General features: G+C 41.0%; 1 protein-coding gene across 1 annotated transcript in view; it reads right to left on the bottom strand.

Moving 5' to 3' along the window:
* Nucleotides 1–216: 216 nt before the first annotated feature.
* Nucleotides 217–24,632, bottom strand: part of NKD1 (NKD inhibitor of Wnt signaling pathway 1) — a 147,026-nt gene continuing 122,610 nt past the window's right edge. The window contains exons 7-10 of the mRNA XM_074968626.1: nt 13,569–13,716; nt 12,071–12,155; nt 5,754–5,884; nt 217–4,701 (exon numbers count right to left, since the gene is read on the bottom strand). Coding sequence (XP_074824727.1) covers nt 4,127–4,701; nt 5,754–5,884; nt 12,071–12,155; nt 13,569–13,716 — 939 coding nt within the window. The 3' untranslated portion in view covers nt 217–4,126. The remainder of the gene's footprint in view (nt 4,702–5,753; nt 5,885–12,070; nt 12,156–13,568; nt 13,717–24,632) is intronic.

The following is a 24,632-nucleotide window of genomic DNA, read 5'->3' on the forward strand; positions in this document are numbered from 1 at the left end:
AGCACATTTCTGACTATGTGTGTCTACACTATGGACTAAATCATATTTAATATCATGTTAGTTAACATGTTTTCTAACAATGCATTTTCCCAGTGTAGACAAAGCCATGGTGAGGTCACTTCCCCATTCCTTTGGAACAATGGCTGAAATATGACTCTCAGTAAACCAGGGAGGTGCACAGCTATCTGTGGATGATATTAGGCATTTACTGTGTGTGATGGCAATAGACAAGTCCTCGAGTAAAAGGGTTACCCGTGTCTTAACTTCTAATGTGTCAAAATTATCATTTTTGTCCGAGTGTCCTCTATAAGGCATACACTATTTAATTTCCAGCAATGGACATTTCTTAAAGTGACCAGAAATGCTTTTGTTCTTGTTTAGGAGTTTTTTCTGATAACATCCTGCTGTACCCTTCACTAGCGATCATGAAGGTAGCAAGTCTGTCACGGAGTCAAAGATTATATGGTTTCCTGTTCATTTTTTTCCTAAAGGGTCCGCTCTGCCAGCATGCCGGTGAGAGCTGTACATCAGCATCTGAGGGAAGAATTTGGCCTTACGTTTGTTTGTGCCTGGAAGATGTTTGGATGTTGTGAGGCTTGTTGGCAAAGCACTTTAAGAACCTCTGATGAAATGCTCCAATGAAGTACCTAAGCACTATTATTGTTCTTAATAAAATTATGAGCCTGGTTTTCCTATACATTTAATTTAAAATTATTAATCACTCCCAAAACTATCAAAAGAAGGAAGCAGAAAAGTAGATACTGAAAAGATTTGTCTGCATGGTGGGGATTCTAATCCCACACTCTTGGCATGAAATCTTGGTCACATCAAAATCAACAGGTGTTCAGTGGACTAAGATGAGACTTGATATCTTCTTAGCTTCTTTTACTTTTTATTAAGCAAAGGAGTGACAAGAACATTGAGCTTCTTTGTTTTCAGAATTTGCCTGCCTGAAATTTGTAGGAGATAGGAAATTTGAATGTTGAGGCTAAATATTTTAAATATAAACCCAAGCATGCACACTCCATTCTCTATGGCCCAACGCTGTTCCCATTAACGGCAACGGGGGCCCTTCCATCAGTGCGATTCCCTGATCTGTAGGCCCTGGCAGCAATCGCAGTGTGCCACTGAAATCCACAAAAAAGACCCCCAAAAAGTTATTTTCTGAACTAGTAAAACTTTAATTAACAGGAGTTTCTCTTGGCACAGTTTTTGCTATTAAATAAATAAAGCATTTAGTCAAAACCATCTCTATTTACTATACAAAATACTGAAAAGCAAACATTTTTAAAAGATACGGAAACTTAGGGTTCTGTGAAAAGAGCCTGTGCTGCTCGAGCAGTTATTCACACTTGATGCGCGTAACACAAATGCAACACGGTATTGAGCTACTATGTGTTCGTATGTGGCTGGTGCAAATTTTTTCGCGTGGGGATGCCATGTTATTAAAATTCATTTGTACTTCACAGAATATAAGCAAAGCAGAGTCTGTCTTTTGGATATCAAACAATAAATCAGGTTAAAAGTTGTGGCTTATGGTCAATTGTGATTCGCTGTTCTAAGAGTCCACTTTCATTGGTCTTAACTTGGGACGTGTTTAGATTAGACAGGAGTTTGTTACCACTGCGGTTATCTTTTCTGGCAGAATATCTTTGGGTTTTAGAGCAATTCTTGCCCATTCTACATTCCTCCCTCTCCCACGCCCCTGCTTGAAGCATACTGAATATATTCTAGATTTCCAATATTTTGGCCAGCAATGATCTGTGTATTTTTAAAAAAACAACAATTTCCTTTTGTTAACATTGCAGAATGCTGGCAAAGACGCTGCTGAAAAGAGAACAGCATCACTTACATCTCAGGAACAGATAGCATGGCATCCCTTTTCAGATGGAATGTACACTTGTGTGTTTGCATGCGGTATAACATAAGTCACTTGAATACATCAGACTTCGTTAACACTATAATATAAATAAGCTTATTCCTTCTACTAGACATGTAAATGCCTTTTTTTGCAGTCCATAATTATATATACATTGAAAAAGAATGATACACAAGCAGCAAAATAGGCTTAGACTAGAACAACTCAGTGGTAACTAACCAAATTTGTGGCCTTTTCATATTTTCAATACAGAAAATTCTGCATATAAATATTTTTGGACTTAGGAATTTAAAAAATAAACAGAACAGTATAGTTGTCACACAGATCAAACACACTTTAAAACATTTTGCTAGATTTAACAGAACACAATGTCGACGTCTAAAAAAGAAATTAAAATAAACCAGATTTTTAAAAGGGACAATAAGTCTAAACAACTGCTGATTTGGGGAGAAATGAGATGGAACTAATTGCCCACAAGCAGTGATTCCTCTCCAATTCCACAAGCAGGCAAGGCTTTCAATATTGTTTTCTTTAAATGCTGATGTCTCTGTGTCCTTCCCTAGGACAGTATCCTTCTAACAGTTTTAATGCTCAGCAGCAGGGAAATCTCCCATCTTGAACTGATCAAGACTGTAGTTGCAAGAAAACATGCCCTATTCATAAAGGGCCCTTAAAAATGGGGGATAGTAACATTTCACACGATACACTGTAGACAAAACACACAAATAATTAAAAGAAACTAAAACCAAAAGCAAATATGTTTGATAGAACAGTTACATTTTTATGTGATCAGAACTCTACTTTTTAGTTCCAAAAGCAATGGAGCAGTTGCTATTTATTCACTTTTGCCTGCACTGTACAAATGTCCTACAAATCTGAGCCTCAGAGAAAGCAAAACTTGGATTTACTGACTTTTTTGTCACACTTTTTCCCAATTGCATTTGACCTTTAAATTTCTCAGCAGCCAATGATGGTCTCATAGGTCTCGCCTCATTTTACTTTGTGGAATGGAAGCCCTTTGATATGAAAAGAGTGGTAGAGGCCACAATGACTGCGAGCAGCGTTCTTTACATGTTGAATTGTCTTTAAAAAAGGAGCAGAGCAACGCTGTAGGTGTTGGGAAAACACAAATTGCAGGCACCCAAGAAAATGCCATGGGTTATGTGTTTTATAACATACCTAAAAAGTCACTGCTGTAAGAAAAAAATAATGTTAATATTCAAACCACAGATTTCTAAAACACAAGAAAATGTACCTGAGAGTGTGTGTGTATATATATATATATATATTTATCTATTTATATTTTTATATATATTTGCCAACATTTAAAGTGAGAAAGTATATTTTCCTCCAATTCTTTCTCAAAACAAAGAAAAACAAAACAAAACAATGAATGGTAGTTATGGCCCAAGCATTAAGGTTTAGTGATGGTTTTGAAAAACCCCATTTCACATCCACCTCTTTTCTTTCCTCTAAGATGGTTTCCCAATGCAGAATGGAGAGTAAATAAAAGAAAAAAGGACGTATATTTAAACACTCCTCAACATCTAACAGACTGGACTGGAGTCAGGAAAGAAGCTTGAAGGGAAAAAAAAAATATCAGTTGTAAAATGTAGCTCTGTTGACAAATATAGCTGATGTTTCCTTGTAATTATTAAGATAGCTTGAAAAGATGTGAAAGTACAACACAAACAGGCTACATGAAGGCAGTATATTAAAATCCCCTTGTAGCACATTACAATCAATAAAAAGAAAAGAAAATTTGAATAATACTAGAGGTAGCCGCTGTTTGTATTTTCTGTTATTCTGAGTATTTCCGGAGTCCAAACCTTCGAACACTGCTCCCCTGACAAGAGGCTTGTGTGCAATAAGCCGACATGGCAGACTGGTAAGCTAGATGTCTGCAGTGTTGTTTGAAGTATCTTTTTCTAATACAATGAAGGAAGTACTTGTAAAGGAAGTGCGTTGATGACCTGCATTAAATCACAGCTCAGAAAGCTATGGCTGTTTGCTGTTTTACAAGCCACTTAAAAACCAATAGCAACAAGTTGTTAAGTAAGCTATGCAGTTTCACAACATATAAATAGTGTAAGTTTCAATGGTTTCATATAATTTCTAAAATATACGCTAGCTGAATATTAACAGAGTAACAATAATATTAATCATAATAATGCCTTAGTCTGAAGTCACAGGAAGGCGTTTCCTTCATATGGGGGGGATTCCTGGAGGATGTTGGTGGGATAGGTTTTATGTCTGGTAGAAGTGATGATAGTGGTGGTGATGCTCATGGTGGTGATGGTGTTCATGTCTCTGGATCATTTGTCCAACTTGGCCTTCATACAAAATGACTGTGGGCAGGTCTCTCACCTGCTCTTTTTCCACAACTGTCCCCGGAGAATGGAAGGTTTTGCACATGTGATGATTCTCCTTTGCCCTCTGCTTATGTTTCTTGTGAGCCTGCTGGGACTGCATGGGGAGGTAAGGAAGATTCTGGCCCACCCGTGTGGATGGGGAAGCCATTGGCATGGATGCCCCTTGAAGAGGTTTATTCCTTACTGCCCTTCCAGGGTGAACAGAGGCTACATTTTTGCTCTGGACCTTGGGAGACCTAACAAAGTGCTTGTTTGAGTCCTGATTGCGCAGCCTTTGTTGTATTTCTGCGATCTTGGCGTATGAGGCATCAGCCAAATTGATGTGGCTGGGGTCCACCACTTGAGATTTCCTATGGTGGGCATGGAAGATTTCAGGTTCATGAGAGCGGGATCTAGTCTGATTCACAACTCTATTTGGTGGGTCATATTGCTGAGCTGCTGGAGGAGATCCTAGAAAAGAACAAACTGAGTTAGTCATCTAATATTTCAAATTTTAATTAGCAGCATGCATTTGGCAGGGTTAAGTTTATCGGCAGAGTGGAATTTTCCTCGGGAAGTGAACATAATTATACCCGTAGCTGTTTAGAAAAAGTTGTATAAGTCTTTGTGACAGAGTGCTGGGCAAGAACAGTTGAGCCAGCACTCTGGTCACGGCAGCTCCAATCAAACAATGCAGAATGGAGTTGGTTAAACAGAGCTGTGCCTAATTTGTGGGGGGAGCAGAACTGGCAGGCTAATTAAGCCATTAGGCAGAGGTTACAAATAGGCACAGGAAAGAAGCAGAAGGCAGAAAAGCAGGCAAAACGGGGAGGACAGAGATTACCCCTTTGCTGCTTGTTGCAGGAGCTGGGGATTCCCTAGGACAGTTAGAGCAGAGCTGTATATAGTATGAAGGTGGTGTGACCCCATATTGTAAATAACCTACACAAGATGTTTGACCAGCACGAGGGTCTCTGAGCAGTTTGGTTTGTCTCTTGATTCTGATCTCCTAGTGTTCCAATTTGGCCTGATTCTTGGTAATTGGCTCCTTGGCCCTGGACACTTGGCTTGCACCCAATGCCATCCCTTAGGAGAAGCTACCCATGCCCCAGCTCTGACACTTTCTCTATTCTGACAAACTCTCCTTCTTGGACGTCCGTCTAGATTGTATCAAAATGATGACATCTGGTACAGTAAAACACAGAGGCAGGGCAAAACTGCAATCCAAATCCCTTTGAATCTGGGGGTGTTGGTTCTGGATTGGATCCCAAAATCTGAAAGCAACTATTTTCTGGTTCCAGCTCAGATGTGGCCTGCATCATCCGAAGCCTAGCCCTGATTTTGCCCCGCTCTAAACCTAATAAACTGGATCTGAAGAGTGCTCTCCAAGCCCATCTCCAGTAAATAGCGATCGATCAATCACACAACATACTCATTATTTCTAAATTCAGTGGGCCCAGTTCGGCCCGTGTAGCTGAAGACGGACCTGGGACAAAAGTGTGAAAAATCAATTCCTATATTACCTGGTCCAAATTTTGATGTATAGTTTTCTATTCCTGCAAGATCCAAATAGTGGTTTCTCCTTTCAATGTTCTCATCCACGCAATGGCGATAGCACCCACTCTGCTCAGGGTTGTTGTCACCGGGGTGATATCTGTGGGCAGGAAGCAAAATGAAAATTCAGCAAAACTTCTTCAAGTTGTTACTGCCGCCTCACATTCAAAAGTTAAGGGACACTTTGAAATGCTGGGAGTTACCTGCAAAGAGACACAACAAATGTCTGATGTTCTGGATGTCCCAGGGGCTACTTGTATAGGAGGGAAAGGAGTGTCTATGCAGGGCTGTACATTGATTCCATGATATTGCAAAACAAGGGATACTTTCAAATCTGCTTCATGCCAAAGCAGATAAAAACAATGTGAGGGTTTATTACATATGGCATAGTCTCTGTGGTTGGGCCAAACCATTCAATACATTCGCTAATCTGGGCATGCCAAGGAAAGTCTGCTGTTTGACATGGCTTTTCCCAGCTCTGCAGGGAGGCACTGGAATGAACCTGGTGTTAGATAAATGGTCTAAATGTTCATGTGGTTCCACTTCAGGGACATAGGCAGGTGTATTTACTAGCGAGAAACTGGGGGAGAAGGTGTCAGTGGAAAAAAATCTGAGATAATGCATTGCTTTTTGCCAAAATACATTTAATAAAGTCAGATCAACCTCTGGCTTCATAATCCTGACTCCTTTTCCTGCTCAGCTTTGCAACTTTATTTATAGCAGAACTATTTCCTGAGAATGAATATCTGAAATACCATTTGTTTATGAGGGGAAAAAAAATCAAGCAGGGGTTTACAATACTGTAGCCAACAATGCTCAACAGTTTAATTCACCATGTCCAGATGTGAACAATTTCTCTATTGCAACAAATGGGATGAGGAAAACACTTTTTTGATTAAATCACGGATTATCATTCAGGGAGGCACTTCCATCTCTGAGACCCTGGGATGGCTTCTGCTCTCCTTTACACCCCCGGGAAACCCTACTTATATCAGTGGAAGGCCAGGATTTCAGGCTGGTTCCAAAAAAAGGGCTCAGTCCTGCATGGTGTTGAGTGCTCAGGCCCCAATTCAGCACAGCATTTAAGCTTTATCTTTCAGCACCTTGCAGCCTGCAGGATTGCGCCCTGTGTGAGGTTGGTGTCTCAGTAGGGATCTCCAAGAGAGCCTCCTTAATAAAAATCTCCAATCTATCACAGGGTGTTAGATTCATTTGGAGGATTAAGTTTACATGGCTTTAATGTATGCAAATATTCTTGCATGTAACACTGCCTGCGTGGAAAGCCGTGAAACTTAAAAGGTTTTGAATATGGAACCTTTACACACTGGAAGTGACAGAAGCCACTGCACTAGCATGTCAAACAGAACTGGAACAGGAAACTACCAGGCTTTTTCTGTTTTTGATAACTAATCAGCCCATACACCATACGAACCTCATCTGGATCTTTGTGGAAGTCTACAATTATGGCAGTTTAACTTGTAGGAACACAAATCAAAGAGTTTCAGCAGCTACAATTTGGCATACAAGTGCCATATATTGTGGCTGACCTGCCACAGCTCGTGAAGATCAATGGAAGTTGCATGCATGCAGCGAAGGCGCTGTATGGTTCATACAGTGTAGGAATAACTGTTTCTGGTCCAGCACAATTCAGCATCATTGTATAAAACTGTATAAAACCGAACTACCTGGGAACCAGTTTTTTTGGTACTGTAATGAATTCCATCCCTCATTGAGACAATGGGGAAAAATTATGCTAGTACCATCGCAGCCCTGAATTCTAACAGCTTTCTTACATGTAAGATGACATTCAACAATGCAAATATACACAGTGAAGCAATTACATGTTGATGAGAGATGTGCCCCACCGCCAAGGAGAACTTCAAGTATTTCTGACCACTGGAGCTTCTGGCATCCATCCCCTGCCTGCTCCTTTGCACATACATGGAAGCATTCAGACATCAAACACTTGATTCTAATCTTCTGCAGGATATAAGAATGTGTGGGTCTGAGAAAGAGACATTTGCTAATGCCTTTGAACAGTACGTGAAACCCTTTTCTGAAACTCTGAAGCGTCATTACGATGAGGAGTTCTGCCATTATATAACAGAACGGGGGATACAGCAGCAAGAATGTGTAGGTCAGGAAACTGCAAAGGACATTTCCTGAAAGCTGCGGTCTGAGAGAACGTGACATTTAAACAAGCCAGGGCTAAATTGCTTAAACAGGTCTGGGTGAAGAGGAGGGGAAAAGCCAATATGTACCAAAGGAGACTGTGTATCTGTGAAAAGAAAAGGAGTACTTGTGGCACCTTAGAGACTAACCAATTTTTTTGAGCATAAGCTTTCGTGAGCCACAGCTCACTTCAGATAAATTGGTTAGTCTCTAAGGTGCCACAAGTACTCCTTTTCTTTTTGCGAATACAGACTGACACGGCTGCTACTCTGAAACCTGTGTATCTGTGGGAGAGGGGAAAGATATTTCAGAGCCTTGTTTTATATAAGTATTTTCCCTGTTGCCCAAAAGCAAGTATAAACAACAACAGAAATGGGATGGCATTAACACAGCCAATGGTGTTCTCGCTGTCAGTGTTATTATTATTATGAGAGAGATGCTGGGTAAACCAACCATAAATCTGGATACTTGATCTGAATACTTGCATTAGCACTACAGGTAGAAGCTCTAGCCCATAGCTTCCAGCATATGAAATCCCACCCCCAGAATACTTTCCCCACCTTAAAGGCAGGGATATCCCTATCAGCTTCATCTTGAATATTAATAGAATCTTGCCTGTAATTCCCAGGAGACTGAAATCATGAAAATATATGCATCTAATACATGATTTCATTGCAACTCCAAAGGAGAGCCCCCACATTCACCCCCTTGCCACTGATGAACATGAGGAAGACTTTCACAAGCTTAGCCATTTGACCAAATTGAACAGAAACTTGGGACTCATTCCTCCAACAGACACAAGGGTCAGATTCTTTGCTGTGTCCACATTTGGCAGGGTGTAGCAAAGAAAGGGGATTATCGGGAATTCAGTGTTGGCTGCCTGATGCTCTGCTTAGCCCTGTTTACTGGTTAGACTTGCCTAAGAAGGCTCTAACATGAACCTGCTGGCAATGGTACCCAAGGGACCATCTGCATCCCGTGGCAGAGGGGCAAAAAGGGAGCAGAGCCGAGAATCTGCCCCATAGAAAACACATTTGGTGCAAGTATGACTGCTGGTTTGAAATGGGATTAGTTGACATTCAGAATACAGCCCTGTCTTATTCAGAAGCAGTACCTTGTTCAATTCAGATGAAGGAACAGCTTTTGAACAGGTTATGGGCTCTACATCTTAAGTCAGCTAAGATGTCTTTTCATGCAAATACATTCAAACTACTAAGCAAATACAGTGGACTTGAATTTGCAAGGGGGGGGGAATTCCACCCTGAACTGCCTGCTCAAGTATTCATCCAAGAGCCCAGAGAGACCTTTGTGCTAAAAACAATTTGTATGGAGTCACGGGTAAAAAGGCAGAACTTGTTTTCTTGCCTGTAATTTTGATCTCTGAATCTGGATCCACTGCTATGGAGTATTTCTGTCGAATCCAGAATTGGGAGGCCCAGTTGCTTTTTGGGCTCTCGCACGCCCCCCACCAATGAACCTGAACACTCCCCCTTGCTGGCATATTTGTACATTTCCCTGAGAAAAATTCTCCTGAAGTCAAGGAAGCACAAAACTAGAACTTTTTTTCTTTGCAGCCAAAGAAACAATCACTACTATTGTGTTGATGGCACTTCAGCCCCAACTAATGTTCCCTTTTGCCCTAGCTTGAATGTTAAGACAACTTCATACTAACCCAAACATATACAGTGACCATAGAGAGGATTTCTCCAAAGCAGTGGATCTATATTAGGAGATACGAAAATTACAGGATTATAGGTTTTTTGTTTAATTACCCATTTGAACAATGGAAATAACACTTCTACACTGAATTGCGAGGGGAGCATTTTTGTTCACTGTACAAATAAAATAAGTAAGATACGCGTTGAAATCTGCCCTTGACAGATCTGTCTCAACTGACTATCACATATTCTGATGTTCAGTGCAGCATTTGTCTATAAGGCAGGTGGAAGATGTGAAAATGGGGCAAATACATGCTTCTCTTTGCTAACCTTGCCAATGTAATGACTAGACATTTGCAGAGGAACAAGGCCTATTCTAGACTGGCATCCAAACTAATATTGTGCATTCCTTCAGGGAGAGACTTCAAATAGGTCTGTTTTATCTTATCTCTAAAAGGCTACAACCGTACCTGCAGCTGTGCATAAAAGAAACTACTGTGTCTGTACTTCATTGGAAATGGATGCACCCTGAGTCACACAGGCAGGAATCCACAAAAAAACAACAGACAATTTTTTTTTCAAGTGGTGAAGGGCATCTTGAGACTTAAAAACAAATCCCCCCACCCTCACGCTAATTTTCCTTGAAAATTTACAGAGAAAGCATCAACCCTTGTGAATCTTGCTAATCTGTAGGTGGATTTACCCAGTGACTGGCTAGTTTCCTAAGGGGCTAGGTGTTCACAAGGGGACCCTGTGGCAAGGAGGAGGAATTATTTCTGGCTGCTGGGAGACAGGATGGGTTGGGAGTGTCTTAGAGGAAATAACTCTGCCTGCCCCTCTGCTAAGAACCCCTCCCCCTCCCTTCCTTCTGCCTGGAGGTTTGCCCCTTCTCTACTGCCAGTTCCCACCTGCTTATTTTAGGCTGGGAGGGTAGCAAAAGAGGGGCAGGCTGGGTTTGGAGCTCATGCCAGGATGTGGTACAAGGTGTTAGCAAGGACTAGAACTGGCAGTGTTTGTTAATGAAGAGGTAGGACTGGAAGCAGGGCAGAGACAGGTTGGAAGCTGTCTGCCCACTGGGGGGAAGCCATCTTCTGGTGCTTACAGGGGATGGAGTTGAGGGGAGGAAATTAAATTCAGACACAAGCCCACTAAGCAGAAGAAGCTGAAGGGAGGCATGGGTCCTTCTGGGCAGACTGGAAAGGGAAGGAAAAACTGTATTTATCTTCAGTACCTCTGTGTGAACTAATGAAGTCAGCGACCCTCTGTGCTCAAACACCTGAACATGTGATATGCTGGTTAAGTGCACGTGATCATGGCTGGAGAGGTTGGGAGTTTTTCCTCACCTCAGACAGCTGGTATCTTTTGCTGTTATGGTGGTTCAGTTTTCTTGTTGTTCTTTGAAACCAGGTTGCGTTCTTAGAAGCTGCTTATGAGGCCAGTGCCTGGAAAAGGCACTTTTATATATACAGAAATAGAAATGAATGTGTTGGTCCAGTGGCTGGCCCACATAGTGGGTAAAAGCCTGCTACTTAGCTGCAGCTAATAAACTTAATAATTAACTTAAGTAGTAGGGGCTTCAGCTTTGGAGCCCAGAGCCCCAAGGTATTTAGGCATCTATCTCCTACTTAAAGTAATGGGAGTTAGACACTTAAATACTTTTGAGGATCTGGGCCTGGGTGCTCTATCGCTGCTGACAACCCTAGTGACCATGGCCCATTAAAAGAGCACCTAGAATTGGTGGTGGGGTTTTAAAATATGATCACATCTTTCCTTCGTCTAATGGAATCATGTTTCTTAATGTGGCCTAAGTAAACCTGAAGAGAGATAAGGCTCCAAAGCAATCACTATTCAATGTTAATTTCTCTATTTAAGATTCTCTCTCATTTTGTATAAAGCACCACTGGACTGCATGGTGATAACAGATGACATGTAAGAGAACAGGGTCCCTGCCCAAGCATTCTGTAGAATAGCTGGATAGCACAAAGGGAAAAGAAAAACAGACCGTGGTAGGGGAGGGGTGGAAACTGCAGCAAGGGGGGATGGGAAGGTTAATGTATCGTTTTGCCCAAACACAAGCAAAGACTTCATTTATTGAGATGCTCAACTGGTGCTTTTTTAAGTGAAATGTTCACCCAAACCTTCCAATAGGCTCTCAGAGGTAGGCGATTGTAAAGAAAAGCTTGTATGGCTAGAAACTAGAGACATAAATAACATCTTTCACTAAAGCTAGCTTCCTAGGCTTCCCTGGATATAGACTCTGGCACTAGCTGCCAGCGGTGCCACACTTCACTAGTACTACTTCAGTAGTAATCCCATGGAATTTGCTGTTTGTTTCAAGGTGAAAATTCCCATGATTCCTCTGACTAAAATATCAGCAGCTGAAGCCTTTTGAGGTTGGCCCATTGCCAGCTCAGAGATTCCTTCCTTTGAGTAGATGAAGAGTTCATTCCACTTACCTGAGAGAAGCCCGCTGCTTCTTTTCAGAGCTTCTCAGCTCTTCACTGGCTTTGCTCTCAGCTCTGTGCCTAGAGCTCTGCAAATCTGCACCCCCAAAAAGGAAAGTTATTTCATATTATTGATATCATTCTGTCTGGCATATGTGCAGAAGTGCATAGATATTCCTTATTGGCTTGCTGTTTGCACCAATCCATAATACCTCATTAGGGATAAAATCGTCAAATGTGACAAAATGAGTTAGGAGCCTAAGTCCTATCCACTTTCAATGGGAGCTGGGTGCCCAAATCATTTAGGTTCCTAGGGGGAACATTTTCAAAAGTACCTATGATCCCACTGAAAGTCAATGGGATTTAGGCTCCTCAGTCACTTAAGGTGCTTTTGAAATGTTATCTTACTAGTTTAAATCAAGATCATACTCTGGGGCCTAGTGTGCCCAAAGTTTTTGCATTGATATAACTGTTTTGGTGAAGAGTGTGGTTATATTGGTACAACCACGAGCATGGAGACACTTATACTACTAGAAAGGTGTCTTATACTGATAAATCTTATTCCCCTTCCTGTATGCGAATAGCTATACTGGTAGAAGCATCTTTATCTTAGTATAACTGCCACTACACTAGGCTGGTGCTGGTATAGTTAAAGAAGTGCAACTTTTGTGTGGACAAGCCCTGGTAACTCTTTAATGTGAAAGAATGTTAGAATTACACATGATAGGCAGAATCTATTGCCCACAATGCCCCCAAAGGGCTAAGGGAGTCACCCTTGTGCATCTGATGACAGTATTTGTCCAATATTTGTACTTAAACTGATCAATATACATCAGTCACGACTGTATCATTAGCAAGTATTTACTGATTAACTAGAAGGGCTAAACAGATTCTACATATTATATAGCATGCATTTAAGGTGCAGTGATGTAGTTCTCTTTTCTCCTGTTGGCTTCCTAAGGCCTGGACTAAACTTGAAAGCTGTGTTGGTATAACTATTTTGGTTGGAGTGTAATTTTTTTTAAACCAACATATTTATATCAGCCAAACCATAGTGTGGATGCAGTTACACTGATATAAAACTGCTTTATACTGGTATAGTTATTCCTTTTCCCATACAGGAATAGATATATTGGTATAAAGCACCTGTGTACCGATATAACGGTGTCCACACTAGGAGGATTGTACCACTTTTAACTATACTGACATAGTTAAAGTGGTACAACTTTCTAGTGTAGACAAAGCCTTCATGTAGCTTGTAGTCTGTAACTACTGTGAATCAGAAATAATCAAATCAAATGAAACGATGAATTTCAAACACAGATTCCTAAGTTAGAACATCCACATCTGAGGCCTCCAATGGGCAGTTAGAAATTACAGCACGCCCAGAATCAGTTGCTCTTGATTCAGGTGTCCCTATAACTGATTTTTCTGCTAGGAAATGTGAACTGAAATCTTTGAGGGGAAACATTTTGGCAATATTTCACAGGGCAATATAGCATGTGCTTACCAGCAGGGTTTAGTAAGATACTCTTTTTCTTCTGACTTCCATCAGGTGCCACAGTAAGCTTCACTCGCAGAGTTTTACTGGAACTGGGGGAGTGGTTTACTGATGCATCAACTACCTCATAGATGGTATGAAGCAAGCTTGTAATGTCCTACAATTGGGATTGAAACACAACCAGAAAAATAATATTGTAAAAACGGGTGAAGAACCAATTCCTTTGGTACTGACAAATTTAACCGTTCTGGACCAATTAGGTGCCAAGGCATCCTCAAATCTCACTGAATTCAAAAGGGAACTGAGGGTGCTCAGAACCTCGCAAAAGTACCGAGCTTCATTGAATCAAGTCTTCTGTTTCTCAAATGGGCATACCCTTAGCCACGTTTCCCTGCTGGATTTACAGATAAATACATCCGATCTTAGGACATCAGGTGAAAGCTATACAAGAAGTGTTTCAAGCATATGACCGTCTCTTCCATATTCCTTACGTTCAAATGGCATAAGTGTTATGAAATGGGACAGAATAGATCAAAACACTCTTAGAAAAAACACATAGTTTATTCACATTTTCCAAACACACACCATAAGCTGTTTCACTAGCAGTTTTTCCTACCAGTTTCTCTCTATTATCTTAAATACAGCGAAGGTATAAAATATTATTTATATAGCAATGGAAAACAGAGTTTGCACGACCCAAACAAGTATTTCCTTTTTTTTTTAAAGCAGACCCATATCCACAATTTCCACAGCACATGATAGATAACCAATCCTGGCCTCAGGAAGATGTTTGCTTCCTGTGATTCCCTTTTGATATCTAGAGATTCCACAGAACACATTATTGGTGAGTTTTAGACATCTAGAATCAGATTGATCCAAATTTCTCAAAACAATGAGGGTGTTTTGGGTCAACACACTACAGAGATAGGCCTGAGTCACAACATTTAGAATTGAATCTGAACTTACCCAAAGTTCAGGATAGTTGAAATCTGGTGTTCAGATTCAGGCCTATCTGAATATATCCCTCCCTTTAGGTTACCAACACCATTACACAGTCTCATAATAGGTGGGATAAAAAACGATGTTTCATAATTCAATTACGGCAGCTTTAGAAATCGCAAGTGTAGGGGCAATTCAGAATTCCTCTCCATAGCTGCAGTTCAGCCGAGCATTTATTTAAGTATGAGATTAAGTCCATCCGTATTCAGCAAAACACGTAAGTTTGTGCTTTACAGTAAGTGCCATTGACGTAAACAGGACTTAAGCACATGCTTAAGTGCTTTACTGAGCAGAGGCTGATCAGAAGCAGCATTACCAAATTCAAATAAGCCATTTGTCTCATACAGAAGGACTACTGAATCCGCATTCTTCTTACTTGATGTATGGGTGGAACATAGCCTCTTTTAGGAGCGGTGTTGCAAGTCAGCTCATATTTATCCAAACCAGTCAGCATTCATTAACATTACACAAATGTCCTTACTCCATACTACCTAGCTATTGCCAAGATGAGTAGGAGATCTACTGCTTTGCTCTTTACTTGAGATGGAGACAATTCTCTGAGTGAACTAACCCACATTTATTATTTATTTCTATCAGTACCAGACAGTCCTGTCGTGGACACCATTCTAGGATCAAAGTGTATCAAGCCCAGCAGGTTTTAAAGGTCCCACTGAATACACTTCTAATAAATTATCTACCAGTCTCTCTGACCCTAGACCTATCCTAGAACAACGCCCTTTTCCAGGCGCCTTTGTTAAATATAACAAAACTGGTTCTGAGAAAGATGGAGACTTAGTTCTTGCATTCAATGAAATCTCAAATTCTATAGGATTCACTCATGGTTCAAACCCTTAGAAATGTAGCCTCAAAGCTCAGCACGCCCAGGTGAGCGCTAGCAGACACACCAGTTTAACCTGATGTAGTATATTCCCCTCTTTATCTAGCCAGCGTTAAAAGAGACAGTCAAATACTAATCTCCTGCACACGCTGAATATTTTGCAGTTAACAGACATATTCCCTTCTGTGGAACATGCAGGAAAACTTGAAACTATGGCTAAGGCAAATGATTTACAGTAGGTGAGGCTCCACCTTTTCTAGCCTGAAAGGTCTAATGTAGAAGATCCAAATTCTGCCCTGATTTACAACCTCTGCAATACTTTACAAAAGTCAGTAGAATTACTCCAGATTTAGGGTCTGATCCTGATCCCACTGACTTCAACGTTTAGGATCAAGCCCTTATGTTGGTAGAAATAGAGCGGAATTTGGCAGCTTGTCCATTCCTTCCACAGAAATCTCTCTGGTCTTTCCTCCCTAAAGGTATAATGTCTGTCATAAGCTGTGTTGGTGGCCTGTTTCCATCCTTTTGACAAGAACCGGTGCCTGAAAGCCTGCATCAGGGAATGACTGACTGACTGATAATATCTCACCCATCCTCTCCTCTCACACTTTCATTATGTCTTGAAACTTACCCAAACCTACTAGAAAGTCTTTTAACAGAAAGAGCAGCACCTAACAGAAGGCTTCACAGGCTGAAGTTCTTATTGCAGCTGACAAAAAAACAAAACCAAACCAAGATAGAGCCACCACTGGAATACCCCCTTCCTAAACTAACTTCTGGAAGGCCTCATACTATGCACCCAGATCCCGATTCACCAAGCCACGTCTATTTAACAAAGTTCTTAAGCACATCCTTAACTGTAATGGGATTGATGCACGTATTTAAGTGCTTTGCTGAACAGAGACCTTATTGTTTCATTCCCCAACAAGTATTCTGCCACTACATTCTCCCTGCCTTGGACACGGATAACCAACACAGGTAACGTTTCGTGTACTGCCAATTTTAATATGGTTATCGCTCACACATTTGTCCCCAACAACCTAATCTCTCTTTTTTGTTCCAATATCCTATATGCTTGTACTATTTGCTTGTTAACCCCTCTCATTTTACTCTAGAACATGCGAAGACAGAAGTTCTGTACTTCCATTGGCTTTTTAAATGATTTTGTTTCTGTTACTGGGGGCTGCCTAACCCCCACACACCCCAAATGCGGTCCCTATTTTTCCTCTTTCACAGTCTTGGTCTTTCCCAACAAACCCCTTGCTCAACATTTTAGGAAGTACTCCCAGACCTTGTCAAGGCAGGCCACCTGTAATAAAGGCACAACATGTACTCTTTGAGCCAGCAATATATCTACACCCATATCAGGTCAGAAAAATTTGCAACTCTCAACCAAACGGGTTTGAATTATCCCAAATTACTTCAGTCTATCCAGCCACCAGGCATTTTAACATAATGCACAACAGTCCCATTAAAACTGTGCTTTTCTATTGTGTTGCTGCCTTTCGTATTTTGTCAAGCCCCCCAAGTTTTAATATCTAATTCCCTCCATGAGGATAAGAACTTCTTTGCAATCAGGAACTCAATGAAAGCACCCTTCAGATGGGCATGAACCAGCCAATCAAGATCAGAAGTACTCTTTTGTAACCTAATCCACTTCTTTGCACTCTTATCAACTGTCTCTTAGATATCACCACCAAGATTTTTATTAAGGGATTCATTTACTCATGTTCCTTATTTGGGGTCTTGTACATTGACAGCTCTCCTACGGGCAAACCAGCTCACTCAACCACCAACTTTACTGCCCTGGCAACTTTCTGGTTGAGTTGCCTCCTGAAATCAGACCTCTTGGCCTCCTGACTGCTTGACAGTACCTCCTTAGAAACGAGATCCTGAGAATCATCCAAATTCCTGAGGTAACCTTGCAGGACTGAAGACTCAGAATCAGTTGTCAGCAGGACACCAGCCTTGAACTATGACTGAAGCTGTTTCCCCACAGCGCTGTCTCTAGGGTAGCTATTGTGGGGCTCATGTCTCTCCCAAATCATTGGCACCAGGCCCATCACGATATATGCTACAAAGCCTATAAAGGTCTTCCAAACATGCCTTACATTTTTCTCTAAGGAGAATTTTCATCTTCATGTAACATGCCATGGTAACTGGGCAATTTATGCTCACCCTTGCAGCCTGTTCTGCTGATTGTTATCTGCCTTCAAATCCCTTGAACAGCTATCTACAGGTGCTGACACAGCTTTACATTCCATGCACCAGCTATCGAGCACATCAGCGAAATTGTCCCCTCCTGAAGAAACTTGTCAAGAACTAAGGATAACAGTCAGGTACAACCAGTTAACTTCATCTGGTGCACAATCAAACACACTCAAGAAACCTCACAGCCCCATAGAGCTCTACAGGTCCAATTACCAAAAAAACTAAATTCCTTGACATACAAACCACAATTTTAGAAACTGCCTAAGGCAGGGAAAATATTATCCTTTGAGCTGGTCAAAGTTTTTTGCATGAAAAGTTTTTCTACGCAAAAATGGCATCTCCCCATGCCCCCAATAAAACAAACTTTTTGTGAAAAATTGTCATTATAAAAAATTTTCATTTTTGCAAAATTATACATTTTTTTACCAAAATACTTACTGAAATGGTTTCCAAATATGAAAAAAATAATAATTTTGATTAAAATATATGGCGTAATATTCACATAAAAAACCCAGTTCATTTTGACTGCTATGAAAAGGAAAAAACATGAACGTTTTTCATAAAGTTGTTTCCTCGTTTTTCATCCAGCTCTCATAACGCCAGCAAAGACAAAGAATTTGGAGGTGGGACTGTGTCATTATAAATTACTTTCTGGTGGCTTTCAGTTGATGTGCTGAGATACCTACTGAAACTACGTACTGAGATTGCTACTATGATGTAACAAAATTAGGCTATAAAATTCCTTCTAAAAAGAGAAAAACTAATGCTTTTTGAAACTGTTTTAAGAGTTGGTATATGTCATACCCAGAATATGCGTGTGTCTCATTACAGCTGGGTTCCCCAAGGTGAGAATGTATTAACTGCTGTGTATTTTTCACCTCATTATATTTTATGGACAAGGCAGCTTGATTACAAAAGTATGTTTACAAGAGTAATGGTTAACAGGATTTTCAGAAAGTGTTTGCTTTGGAATTATTACAAAGTGTATAGTTAATATAGCTCTATCATACATGGTGCTGTCAAACATTTCTCCCACACAATTAATGACTCGCTGATAAGATACTGGCTGGTAGTAGTTGAGAATATTAAGAAAGTCTAATGTGTTTAGTAAACAAAAGTAACAGAAACTGACATTCAAATATTATGCACTGATTCCATTCAGAGCAGATTTTGATTGAGAAAGTCCTCCTTCAGGGTACTAATCTTTTGCTTCTAAGGAATGCTAATTGGCACACACTGAGAAGGACAGTATTTCCTGGTATTTCCAGATCTCAGACCTGCTTGTCAGTGTTAGGTCTAGTTAGTAAACCAGAGATTCTGGATACCAGAGGAGGAGTTTTTTCCCCTCCAAATTAATTAAACAGAGAAGAGAAGTAAAAGGTAAATAATCTGTTTGACCCTGAACCAGAACAGCCATCCAGTTTCATATGTGACTATTAAAACATAGCTGTGAAAGACATGGACGAGGGGACGTGTGTCTGGGTCTCCTAAAGGAGTTATCAAACCATTAGGACCCTGTCTACAGTGAGCTTTTTCTTAATGTTTCCCATTGGTGCAAATCCAGCAGTGGTAGCAATGGTAGGGGCTCTAGTGTTGACAAAGTTGCAGCCACTGCTGAGATTTTTATATAAATTGCTCTAAAAAGGCTGGTAAAAGCAACAGTACCTTATCTACATTAGAACTCATCTCCTCCTCCTGGTTGCTCCCACAGCTGGAGTTGCACCAATGGTAGCAAAATGGTGACAAAGTAGCAAAAAACAGCAAGTTACAAGATCAAGGTTAAGGACTAATTCAGTAACATAACCCCCAGCCCCAGAGGCCAGCTGCCTTCTTCTGTCATTTTTCCGGGTCAGATTTGAGCGCTACTAATGAGCACAAGTGTGGGGCTGAGTCTTGAATGCAGATGTACTTAACAACCCTTCACCGTCCTGCCAAGAGGAATATGTGGAAAAATAGCACACACACCCTAAAAAAGTAGGGAATGTGAGAGAAAATTGGGTATTTAAAGTAATAGTCAAGGAACACTTAAAAATAGATGAAGAGAAACATTTGTATTGATTCTTTTCCCTTCCCGCTCACAGAGAAAAGTACAAATGTCTTATTTAGAAGTTTGTTTGTAGTCTGGATTTGCCAGCATTACAGATAGTATGTTTCTTTACTGCAACATCAATTTTTTATATTCATTTATCATTTTTGAAATGTTCATATTTGGGATCTGAAAGAGCATCATTTGGTAACCACCCAGCATGCAGTCTAAAAACCCCCTGCTTTTACTCCTGATAACTGACTTTCTTGAATGTTTAGAATTGCGTAACCATCCTCTGACAAAACCAACCTTCATGAGACAGAGCAGATAGCAGAAAAAAGGGGTTGGCATTTCAGAAGTACAATTATATTCAGAGGGCTCAACATAAAACCTCATGGATCACAACACATTAGTTCAATTATCAAGTTTCAAGTCCAATTACAAATATCCATGTGAAGATAATTATAGTGCAGCTGTCAGTTCTCAAAAGGCCTATAGTACATAATGAATTGGACTCTTAATGCCCTATGGAATGAAGGGAAACATTATTATTTAAGTTTTATAATATCCACATTAGAGAGAAAGTTATCTCCCCACACACCAAAAGGACTATAAAATGCTCTTCTGCCAGAACATTAAGAACAATATTATAAGTACAGATATTGAATGCTAATTTTATAATTTGCCATCCCAATAATTATGCTCCAAAATACATGGTGATATCATATCAAAGAAGAACGACTAGATCTGAACTTCTAATTGTAAAGACCAAGCAACAAACCATAACAGTCTCAAGAGGAAAATCAAAGCCACACTAAGTTCAGAAGATGTTAAGATCCAGAGGAAATCCTGCTAAGATGGAATTTGAACACTCTTATGAAGATCTGTCTTTGTGAAAAACCCTGGGGGAATTTTATCTAGTTCTCAAATCCCCATCCTGTTTAGAATTTTCAAAATGAATACAGTCATTTTAATGCAAAAGATGTTTAGCCCATGAACAAAAGTTGCACTCCATCTAAATGACTTTCACTGAATTTGTTTTCACACTGTATGTATCATTTAGAAACTCTCTGGACATAACGGCCGATATTTCCAAAAGCAATTACTGATTCTGCATACCCAGTTTGAGACATCTGAAAGAGGTGTAAAGGTTGCTGAATCCCCACCCACTAAATATCAGGGGCCCTTTAAAAGTGTCTCAGTTGGGCACTGAAAAACTGTGGCTTCCAAAATCACTAAATCTCTTTTCACAACCTTGTCCCTGGGCCTTCTGAATTGTGCTCAGATTAGGTATGCAACACTGTGATCGTACAACGTTCATTTTACAAAACAACATGGATAGCTCACCAGCTAAACTGAGATGTTTCAAAGATAGTCAGATACTCTAAGATGGTGGGCACAAACACCTGGACACAATAGATTACATTCTGAATCTCTTTTCCAGTATGAAATAAAATTTTATCCTACTATTAAATCCAACAACAAATCCAGGAGCCGCTCCAATGAAAACTTCACAGCAAATGGGGGTTGGGAGTGGTGATATTATTTTGATCACCAGTTCTGGACCACTGTTTGGAAAAGTTTACTGGTCCAGAAAGCATTTGCACTTATCTGCCAACCAAGCATTGTTAGAAGGCAACCATCTTCCTCACTTTGGGCTTGATCCTGCAATGCTCTGACCATCCTGTCATTGATCCGGCAAAGCCCTAAGCATATGCTTAAACTTTAAGCATGCGTCCTTTGTCTTTAATGGGTCTATTCACATGCTCTAAATTAAGCATGTGCTAAATGTGTTGCTGGATCAGGGGCAGGATTTCACCAGACTGCGGGATCAAGCCCATTATTGTGACAGCCATATCTGAAGACCCACCAGATTGAGAAGTTGTAGGCCATTTGAAAACTGGAATTCCTAACTTTCTGGGGTCTCTATCTCAAATTACCAGCAGGAGAGTAGTTTGGGGGGGAGAGAAAACCTTTTGTAGTGATAAATACCCATTTTTTCATGGTTTGTGTGTATAAAAACATCTTCTGTATTTTCCACGGTATGCATTCGATGAAGTGAGCTGTAGCTCACGAAAGCTTATGCTCAAATAAATTGGTTAGTCTCTAAGGTGTCACAAGTACTCCTTTTCTTTTTGCAAATACAGACTAACACGGCTGTTACTCTGAAACCTGTATTTGTGTAAGAGTGACCATTAAAATCATACAACAAGTAAGATGGATAATCCAAATGACAATTTTAAGATTCAGAATCTTGCAACCTACTGGGACAAAAACAAGTGTTGTAAACAGTTGGAAAGCTTTCCACTGGTATATACTCTTGATTTCTAGCCATGGTCATATGTGAAGAACTGCAAATTATCAGCCTACGTGGTCCCTTGGGCTAAAAGACAAATATTTGGCACAGATTCAGGACTGAATATAGCAAACCCCAGACCTCAATCCCTGCACAGATTTGGTTTCAGTTAATATGCTGTCTGCTCTTGTAGGCAGAGTTAAAATGTAGCTGCAAAACATTCTCTAAGTACAGTCAAATTAAGCTCTCTGGTGTACCACAAAAGTCACAGATAATTATTGTATGCATAATGAAAAGCCTATGCGCTGTATGTTCAGCACATAGAACTCCTGATGACATTAATGGTAATTCCAGCCATGGGCTTAAAGGACACCCCTGAGTATTCTTCCATTTGTGGTTAAGGCACAGGCCTGGGACTCAGGTGATATGGGTTTAATTCCCAGCTCTACCTCTGATTTCTTGCATGATTTTGGGCAAGTCACTTAATTGCTCTGTACCTCTGCTCCCCATCTGTGAAATAGGGATAATACTCTCTCTCTCTCTCTCTCTCTCACCTATTTAGATATTAAGTTCTTTGGGGGCAGGGACTGTGTCTTACTATATGCTTGCACAGTGCATAGCACACTGGGGTCCAGATTTCATTTGAGTACACTATGTACTACCATAATATAAAATAATAAATCTTAATAATGGTTCTCCTTTTAGATACTCTTCTCAAAAACCTGCAAATAACCTCATTTGGCAGATAGTTTTACTGTGAACACAAAAAGAAATTCCACTTCAGTCTCATGGATAACTCCTAGCACCATTTCTTGTCTATTACCACCAAGTTTTCAGTATTTTTCCTAGTCCTGTTCACTCAAGACTTGCTAATTTTCAAAGGTATTGACTTAAAAGCAAAAGGAGAATGAAGCCTACAGCTGATCGTTTAAAGACACAGATGCCAATGAACAAGACTTTGCAAATAATCAGTGATGGTACATTGCATTAAATCTAAGTAAAAATCTAAGTTAGTATCCTTCCGTAACTACTATTCTTCGAAATGCATTGCTCATGTCCATTCCATGCTAGGTGTGTAAGCGCCTCATGCATCGTTGCGAGACATTTTTCCCTTAGTGGTATCGGCTGGGATGGCTCAAGTGCACTCTGGAGCTACGCACTTGTGTGTAAGCATAGCACCACCAGTCCTGCACCCTCTCAGTTCCTTCTTGTCTGTAACTCCGATAGAGTGGTAGTAGGGTGGGTTATGGAAAGGACATGAGCAACACATCTCAAAGAACAACAGTTACAGAAGGTTTGTAACTTTTTTTTCTTCTTCGAGTGCTTGCTCATGTCCATTCCATGCTAGATGACTCACAAGCAGTAACCCAGGAGGTAGGGTCAGAGCTTATGAATGTGCTGATGGAAACCACACTCTTCCAAAACTGGCGTTGCCATTCACTGGGGGCTGGAAGGCTGAGATGGCTGCCAAATACACCTTAATAGATGAGAAGGCCAGGCCCTGTTGTTTTAGGTGCAGCAAATAGTCCACGATAGACTTAAGGGAAGATCGAGATGGAGAGAGGTCATGTTCGGAAGCCCAACAAGCGAAACGTTTCCACTTGGCCAAGTACGTAGCCCTGATGGAAGGCTTTCTACTACCTAGCAAGACCTGCTGAACCTGTTCTGAGCAGGCCTGACCATGCAGCATCCATTCAGTTAGGTGCAGGAAGGCGAGGTTCGGGTGAAGTAACCAGCCATGGTCTTGTGAATCAGGCCCGGACGGAGTGGGAGCGACAGTGGAGCTGCCACCAAGAGATCCAAGTGTGAGCTGAACCAATGCTGGTGCAGCCATGCTGGTGGTATCAGGATAACTATTACCTTGCCCCGTTTGATTTTTTAGAAGAACCTTGTGAATCATGGGAGTTGGGGGAAAGGCGTACAGTAGGCGGTCTGTCCATGAGATCAGGAAGACATCAGAGAGGGAGCTTGGGCTGTGCCTTCGCAGCTAACAAAACTGGTGACATTTTCTGCTCTGCCTGGTGGCGAACAAGTCCACCTGGGGAGGCCCCCACTTTTGGAAGATGAATCTGGTGACCTCTGGGTGACGGGACCACTTGTGGTGAGAGGAGAAGGATCTGCTGAGGTGATAAGCCAATACATTCTCTGACGAGGATTCTTCTCTCAGCACCCAGGGTGGAGCGGTACCTGCTTCTTCATCCATATGGTGGCAGGGTGCTGGGGACCAGTGGTGTGCCAGAGATCAGGACACTGGGATCAGGTAGGGCTTGTCCCAACGCACCCTGCTCCCTCCGGCTTCCGGACGCCAGAGCTGATGGTGCCCCATTAGGGTTGGTGGGATCGGAAGAGAGTGGGCGGTAAGAAGGAACTGAGAAGGTGTGTGGCCGGTAGTGCCCCTTATACTGGCACATAAGCATGTGGCTCCAGAAGATGCTAGAGCAGGACCAACTGATACCACTAAGGGAAAAATCTCCAGCAATGGTGCACGCAGTGCACACACACCTGACATGACCAAGCACTCGAAGAAGACGCTTTCCATGAAGTGTGATTCATTCTGGTTAGTACACTTTGAAAAAAATGACTGCACTCTGTCCATATTCTTATACTGTGATGGGTTCCCTTATTTATTAGGGACACAAATGCATCCTGAAAATCTTAGTATGGACACATCTTCTACCGATAGCCACTGACTGCTATGCTGCA

This window comes from Natator depressus, chromosome 12 (genome assembly GCF_965152275.1).
Source record: "Natator depressus isolate rNatDep1 chromosome 12, rNatDep2.hap1, whole genome shotgun sequence".
Taxonomy (NCBI): Eukaryota; Metazoa; Chordata; order Testudines; family Cheloniidae; genus Natator; species Natator depressus.